The following is a 7,916-nucleotide window of genomic DNA, read 5'->3' as shown; positions in this document are numbered from 1 at the left end:
ATAAGATAATTATAATAGTTTTATACTCTACTTGATGAATTGTGTTCAAATATAATTATATAATAACTATTTTAAATATTACAAAATTGAATAAACTGTTGCAATTATTTATTTTTTGTATTTGCTAGATGGATTGTGATGAGTTAGGAGACCGATGACGGTATGTCAATTTAATATTATTTCATGTTCAATAAAATTTAGAAATTTATAAATCTATCAAATAATGTTAACCCGTCAAATTGCTTACAAAATTTATTTAATTTTTTGCAAGTTTCTAATTGAATTTGATTTTTTATCGAGAAATGTACTTCATAATTTATATTATTTATGGATAATATTTTGATTTTTTATTATATTTTCTTTTAATATGTCTACATAAATGTTTGTTTATTATTTATGGAAAAATAATATTATTCACCTAAAATAAAGAATTACGAAACATATACAATACAATTCTAATTAATGATAATATAAAATATGTTACTTCTAAAACTATACACTATTTATTCTATTTTTTGAATGAAAGTATCTTCGTAAACACACAAAATATTTTGTGACGTTGCAATTATACATACACACAATATCTGCCTCTTCATACTGACATTACTGTGTTCCCTTTCGTGAGGTACGGGCCGAGAGAGAACACAGGGTACGCACCGATTATGTTCTTATGCCCGCACAGGGTACGGACCGGTCACCTAGTAGTAACTAAAAGCTGATTTACAAAACCATGAATTTTTAAATGAATCACCTTTTGAATAATATTAACGGGCCAGAGAGAAATCGGAGAGAGGCCTGTTAGTGTAATAAACGAGCCCATTAATATGTTGTAAATGAAGTGAAACAGTCCCACATCGGTTGTGTAAGAAGAAGAAACTGTGTTTATATAGCGATGGAGTGACGAAGGTGATTGTCCCTTCGGGGACATCCGATAAAATTGGAACGATACAGAGAAGATTAGCATGGCCCCTGCGCAAGGATGACACGCACAAATCGAGAAATGGTCCAAATTTTTTTTGTTCTTTTTTCCTTCAATTCGATTTGGATTGCAGCTCAGATGTTGATTGTCAAATGGATTTGTACCCATTCCCGGTCGATTTTAGATTTTCAGAAACAACTATGTTCTTCATTAAGATGTCGAAGCTTGGAGCTTGCTATGTCTGTGAAAGAGTGATCCACCAGGCCCTGATGCTGAGAGGTTAAAGGAGCTTGCTCACATACTTTTATCAGATGAATACAGAAGTAAGCAGTGTTCATGAGATGTAATGAAACTCAAAAATTGTACATTGCTTGTGTTACACTCAATAGATTTTTATATCCCAAATGTTTCTAATATTCAATTCGATTCGGATTGCAGCTCAGATGTTGATTGTCAAATGGATTTGTTCCCATTCCCGGTCGATTTTAGATCTTCAGAAACCACCATGTTCTGCATTAAGATCTCGAAGCTTGGAGCTTGCTATGTCTGTGAAAGAGTGATCCACCAGGCCCTGATGCTGAGAGGTTAAAGGAGCTTGCTCAGATACTTTTATCTGATGAATACAGAAGTAAGCAGTGTTCATGAGATGTAATGAAACTCAAAAATTGTACATTGCTTGTGTTACACTCAATAGATTTTTATATCCCAAATGTTTCTAAAATACAAAACAATAACGGTAGAAAGCAAAATGTTTATTTCAAAATCAAGGTTTAAGCAAACTTGTGTAGAGGATAGGGAAGAGAATCACAATGACAAGAACAATAGCGAGTATGATAGCAATACAAGTCCACTTCCTCGAGTTCCTCTGAAGCACTTTAGCTCCCTGCAACTGCTCAGACCCTCTCATGACGAAAGAGCTCGCCTTTGAAACGTTAGACTCGATGTCGTTGAGTATACTCCCTTGAGCTTCAACAAGAGCTGCCATGTCGAGGAATATTTGGTGCAGCTCCAGCAGACTCCGTTCTATGTCTTTAACCGCGTCGTGCCTTTCTTGAATCTCTGATAACGTGTCCATGATCTGTCCACGACCTTGCTCTTGTATGGCCTTTTGGAGGAAACGCTCGCTCTCTCCGCTTGATATCAGCTTCTCTATCGTCTCTTCGTCTGCTTTTTGGCCCGTTACAGTGAAGTACCTTCAAAAATTCAATATCAAAACACATAAGAACGTTACCATCTAAACCTCATAATGATATAAACTTTTCTTGTGAAGCAAGGAAGGTTGATCTTTGGTGAATCATAGTATACCCTAAAATGAAGTAACAGAAGAAGGACTTTACCGGTTTGGTTTGGCATCGGTTACTTTGGTTCTCTATAAAAAATATATTTTGTAACCATAATACCAAAACCGAACTAACCAAATCTCAAGAACTAACAAAAATAAATGAACTAACCGAATTTATCTGAAATATTAACAAAATTAAACCAAAATCTAACCAAAAAAAATTGGTAAATTTTCAAAAACCGAATTAACCAAATTTATCCAAAATTTTAACAAAATTAAATAAAAATCTAACTGAAATAAAAAAATTGGTAGGTTTTCAAAAATCGAACTAACTGAACGAACCGAATTTTATTTCGGTAAAATTTATGTTGAACCGAATTACACGAACCAGCATGCCTAATCTAAACCCTTCAAGATAAACTTTCCTTGTGAAACAAGAAAGATTGATCTTGTGTGAGACATAGTAAGCCCTAAAATGAACACAAAAAGAAGAAGAAGGAGAGGAGAAGTACCGTCTCTCGACTGTTTCTTTGTATTCACTAGCCATTTTGGTTCGTAGTCTCTGAAAATCATCCATCATGTCTTTAAGCTTCTTCCCTAACCCACTCACGACCGATGTTCTCGTCCGATCAGCAGAGGAGCCAGGACCACAACCAGGGACTTTCCTCTGAGCAGCATTAGATTTCTCCAAGGCCACGAGCTTCGTCTTTATCATCTTGACACGTTTCAAGACCTCTGTAACACTCGAGTCCATGCGAGCGCGGAGCTTCTTCACGGCCTTGGAGTCGTGTACGGTCTTGGACTCTTCGTTAGCATCTTGTAGACGCTTATGAATCTCGTCGACAGCTTTCATGTCTTCTTTGACGCTCTCGACGTATCCGAAGAACTCATCGAGGTTGCCTGAGTCGAGAGACGCGTTTTGAGACTCGATGTCGTCGAGCTGGACTTGGTGGTTTAGGTCTGTGTATCTCTTGAACGAGCTTGAGATTAGATCGTTCATGGTGTCAAAATGGAGAAATCAGAGGAAATGTGCAAGTTAATTTTTGAGAGAAAGGAGTGGTTACATGATGCTAGAGAGAGACCTTTAAGAGCTGTCTGAAAACGAATGAGTTGTTACTAAACAGAGTTATTTTATGAGCTGTGTTTAGGAACCAGTCAAGGGTTTTAAAGACCAAGGAAGACTTTGTGATGGAGATCGAATGTAATTAAGACATTATGATTTGGTTGGTACCATGTTGCGGGGACGTGGTCTCCATTAGTTATTACCATTTCTTATTTCTGTGTAAACATGAAGGCCACTTAACCATAAATCCATTGTAATTAAGCCAATGGAGAGTCAATGGACCTTAATGATTTATGAATTTGGTACAAAGTCTGATCTAGTAGGCTAGCTTAAATATTAGGATTCAGAACATGAAGACCAAAGCCTGTTTTCTTTAATACAGTATAAGAATATTTTGATTTGCTGACAAATAAAGTTTTGAGTTAGAGTTTTCTGGGTCAACACATTAAAAAGGGTTTAGATAATCAATTTGTGGTATACGTAATCAATATTAACCATTGTTATAAAAAATTCGAGTAATGCATGCTAATCTCTCCATCTTAGTATTCTCTGCACATAGAATAGTATATGTCTCATAACAAAATTAGTTAATTACTGAAAAGACTTCATACACTGCAAAAATTGAACTAATATAAAATCCATATAAACACCATTTTCTTCAAAGTCAGAACAGCTTAAAATGTTTTCATGCTCAGTAGAGACCCATATTACAACTTCCTCTAGTATTTTTCATCTATTCCCTCACTACAAAATCAGTTTTTTCTTAAAGATCATCAACATTTGAAAGATTATTACTCTGAAAATCATGAATGATGAGGACCTCAAGTCAGTAGCTGGACCACCAGCTCATAAGATCAACCATACAAGATACATTGGAGCCAGCACTGACATAGGTGCATCCAAAGAAGGATATCTTTGCGACCATGAGGATTTTGGCCGTGAAACCACTTCCTATAGATTCTCAACTCAACCAGAGCACGCGGAGAATTGGTTTCACACCAAAAGGAATAGTGGTTTAGGAGATACACCATTTACAAGTCAGGCTACCTACACTGCATCCGAACTGGTTCTATTCAAGGAAAGTAATTCTTTGCTTAAGGAGTGTGCAACTCAAACTCACGTGTGGAAGCCAGGAGATCATTCATTACATCTAAGACCAGTTGGAGAGTTGATACCATGCACTAAACCTCACTGGATCAGCCAGATTCTTCACCATCTCAACTTGCCATTTTTGGAGCAGATTTACAATAAATCCCAACAGCTCTTTCTCTCTATGATTGCAAGCACTTTGGCGATTTGTTCTATCAACCATAAGATCTCAAAGGCTACTAGGATCTTCCCAAAGTTGTCCAGATACAAACAGCTCATCTTTTGGCCGAGATTCTTTCATAATTTCTCATTTAAAGCCTAACGGCTAGTTTTCTGATTTTTAGCAAGTTTTCTGTTTTTGTTTAGCTTTCTAAGCCTTGTACTGAGCATTATATAAGCTCATTAGATATCACATTGTAAGGCACGAATTTCCTACCCAAGAATTAATAAACTTCTTAGTTTCTTTTCTCCAAAGTCTTTGTGTCTTTGTGTGATTTTGGTCATCTAGTCTTGTGTGGAATCACTAGGCTCTTTGATTAGCTAGTTAGATTGCTTGTGGATTCAAGTATTCTTATTCGTGGTTGATTGTGGAATCAGTCAACACCCTTTTCTGTCCGATATCATCATTATCACTCCCATCCAGCCGGTTTTATAGTCGATTAGATAGAATAGAAGAACCACCCCACTTGTTGGATCGATCATCGTGCTCGTAATCCTTTGACAGCTTAGGACTACATCAATGAAAGTAGAGGTTTCTGAAAATCATTACTCTGAAAATCCGTTTCTTTCCAAACACGTGAAAGATTATGTCTAATTTGGTTGTAATCTTATAATTTGATAACTGGAAGATTATTACTCTGAAAATCATTAAATTAGAGGTTTCTGTATATTCCTTACTAATTTTCTGTCGTGTCTAGTTTTTTCTTGTAAATTTTCTTTGTTTTTCAGTTATCAAATTATAAGATTAAAACAAAATTAGACATGCTTTCAAACCATGAGCCACTACGCCGATTTATTTGACATTAAAAAAGTTGATTTAAGCTACTCTCGCAGAGAGTTCTTTCAGTTTTACACACGAGACACTGACACTAAGCTAAAAGACTCCACAGAAGACTCTTAGACCTCGATAAGACACAACCACAACAACCTCTCTCTCTTACTTGTTCCTATATCAAGCACGCAAACACCATAGAGAACCACCTTTTCACCTGAGCGGTCTCGAAAAGCCTCCCAAGTTGAAGAGAGTATGAATCGAAGCAGCATCGGTCACAAAAGGAATCTGAGCATAAACCCCAGCGAGAGCGCACCGAATACACTCAAGAAGCAGACAGATGTACGTAAACCCGATCACCATCCAGTAATACATCCCAAGCCGTCCTTTGAAATGAATCAGCGGGAAGAAGTTGCTGGTGCACCAAATGATCTGAAGCGCCGTCTCGAGAAGCATACCCATCATCATGTGGAACCTGAAGTAGTGAGGCAAGTCCTTGTTCTTGACCACGAACATGTAGCCCAAGTAGCAGTACAGCATGAAGAACCAGCTCGGCCATCTGTTGATAGCTCCGGGGATGAAGTAGATCATGTCTCCGATGGCGTCGTACTTTTCTAGGAAAGGCTGGACGTAGAAGCCGACGTCTGATATCTGGAGGGATATCAGGTAAGGGATGCAGGCAAGTGTCCTCCACCACCACTCTGGTCTCTCAGCGATTTTGGGGAGTTTGATCTTGAAGAAGTCGTCTTTGAACGCTCTCGCAGGCTCTACTGGTCTCTGACGTCTCGTAAAACCGGTGGTTAATGGTGGTAAGCCATGAGCAAAGAGATGGTTAGATGATGCTGGTGCAGTTGCTGCAGAGTTTACAAACATTTGTTAAATCACATTAGTACAGTGATTAATCTCAAACTCTCAGAGCCATGGAACAGAGACAGGACAAACAAAAGTTATTTAAATGTCGTCCAGGCAACATTTGGGATGAGTTAAAACCACAATAGAACAGTAACTAATCTCAAAGTATCAGAACCATAGAGCAAACACAGGACACAAGCTTATATAATGATTTATAAAAGATCTTTTTTTTTGTAAACACACAAGTTAATGTCTTCTAGGTGATTATGTTGTTATACAATAATACCTGAAAGAGGAGAAATCATCACACGGGGACATCTCTGTGAAACTGAGTCTGCTGACAATCTTAGTTTTGGGAATGAATCGAGCTTGGGGAAAGACACTCTTTGATTCACATACTTGTTTAGGATTGGACTATGCTGCTTCTTCCTGGTTTTATATAAAATCACAATCATTAATCTAACTGAAAGACTCTAAACCAAACGGAGACTCCGAGAAAACATAAAAGAAACAAGACGACGAGACATAACGTTGGGCTGCAAGTGAGACTCAGATCCCAATTCAAATCGAACGATTTTAAGATTTCAACAGTTAAACCAACGAAGAGTCCTAAATCAACATCTATCGACACGAAAACGAAGCGAGATGATTGAATGAGACCATGAGTTGATTACGATGTCAGAGAGCGAGAAGACTAAACCTGGGAGCGAAGAAAGTACGAGAGCCAAGGTTGGTGGTGGTGGTGGTGGTCGCCGCCAAACCCTGCATAGTTTCTTTACCGGCGGAAACCTCTCTTTTAGGTTTTCGATGTTAAAAATAAAAATCAAAAAAGAAAATTCACAAAATAGAGTATCTTTACGTGCAAGAAATATGAATGAATCGAATCTACCTGATTTTTTCTTTGACGAGGTATTTTCTAAGTCGGTTTTAAGGATCTTTCTCGAACTTGAGTGAGTCTGCAGTCTTATTGGGCTTTCAATTAAAGCCCAACTACACATAGACCGGTTCGTATAGGTAAGCTGGTTTACGTTAAACCAAAGAGGATTTAGTGTGAAATGTAAATGATTTTAACATTAACTAGGCCGGTTTACGTTAAATTCAAATAATGGGAAAACTAGCTTTGAATGGTGACTCGAAAGAGAACACTGAATTCTTTATCATTCCCAAAAAAAATCACTATTCACAAGGAATAATTTTTCCTTCTTATTCCTCTCCATTCCTTTTTTTGTAAAGAAATATAGAACAAAAGCATTTTTTTGTTAAATTTGATAAAGAACAAACATTCCTTTTCATTCTTGCAATTTTATTCCTATATATTCATTTTCTATTCGTTCCTCGTGTTTCCGAAAAAGTCACCAGTCGGACCTTAAGAGTATGAATGGTGACCGATGAGTAATAATGCATTCTCTAACGTTTCTATAAAAAATCACCATTCACAAAGAATATATAGTAATTCTCTCTCATTCCTTCTCATTTTTTTAAGACAATTAATGAACAAAATTATTTCTTGTCAAATTTGAGAAGGAATAACTATTATTTTTCATTCCTGTTATTTTATTCCCGTATATTCTTTTTCTATTCGTTCCTCTTGTTTTTCGAATGGTCACCCGTCAGACCCTAAGAATAATATTAGAAGGATTTACATTTTGAAAAAAATACTAACAAAGTAACCTTTATATAAAAAAACTTTAAAAGCAGTTGTTTTTTTTTTTTTTTTTTT

The 7,916-nt window shown here is 36.7% G+C and overlaps 2 protein-coding genes across 2 annotated transcripts; both read right to left on the bottom strand.

Moving 5' to 3' along the window:
- Positions 1–1,682: 1,682 nt before the first annotated feature.
- On the bottom strand, positions 1,683–3,305 carry LOC106317322 (syntaxin-123). The gene is made up of 2 exons (XM_013755159.1): positions 2,714–3,305; positions 1,683–2,112 (listed from the first exon to the last, which is right to left on the bottom strand). The coding sequence occupies exons 1-2, from the start codon at positions 3,199–3,201 to the stop codon at positions 1,683–1,685; spliced, it is 918 nt and encodes a 305-aa protein (XP_013610613.1). The 5' UTR covers positions 3,202–3,305.
- A 2,037-nt stretch (positions 3,306–5,342) lies between these two features.
- LOC106315718 (protein TIC 20-IV, chloroplastic-like) lies at positions 5,343–7,071 on the bottom strand. Its single transcript, XM_013753528.1, has 3 exons — positions 6,897–7,071; positions 6,483–6,625; positions 5,343–6,198 (listed from the first exon to the last, which is right to left on the bottom strand). The coding sequence occupies exons 1-3, from the start codon at positions 6,962–6,964 to the stop codon at positions 5,558–5,560; spliced, it is 852 nt and encodes a 283-aa protein (XP_013608982.1). The 5' UTR covers positions 6,965–7,071; the 3' UTR covers positions 5,343–5,557.
- Between the last annotated feature and the right edge of the window lie 845 nt (positions 7,072–7,916).

This window comes from Brassica oleracea, chromosome C9 (genome assembly GCF_000695525.1).
Source record: "Brassica oleracea var. oleracea cultivar TO1000 chromosome C9, BOL, whole genome shotgun sequence".
NCBI lineage: Eukaryota > Viridiplantae > Streptophyta > Magnoliopsida > Brassicales > Brassicaceae > Brassica > Brassica oleracea.
Note: the sequence above shows the minus strand (reverse complement) of the source record. Positions and strands in the feature narration are given on the sequence as shown.

Coding starts and splice junctions, on each gene's coding strand:
- LOC106317322 (XM_013755159.1), bottom strand. CDS start 3,201: ATGAACGATCTAATCTCAAGCTCGTTCAAGAGATACACAGACCTAAAC. Junction 2,113..2,713: donor AAAGAAACAGTCGAGAGACG/GTACTTCTCCTC, acceptor GAATTTTTGAAG/GTACTTCACTGTAACGGGCC.
- LOC106315718 (XM_013753528.1), bottom strand. CDS start 6,964: ATGCAGGGTTTGGCGGCGACCACCACCACCACCACCAACCTTGGCTCT. Junction 6,626..6,896: donor CGTACTTTCTTCGCTCCCAG/GTTTAGTCTTCT, acceptor ATATAAAACCAG/GAAGAAGCAGCATAGTCCAA. Junction 6,199..6,482: donor GATGATTTCTCCTCTTTCAG/GTATTATTGTAT, acceptor TAAACTCTGCAG/CAACTGCACCAGCATCATCT.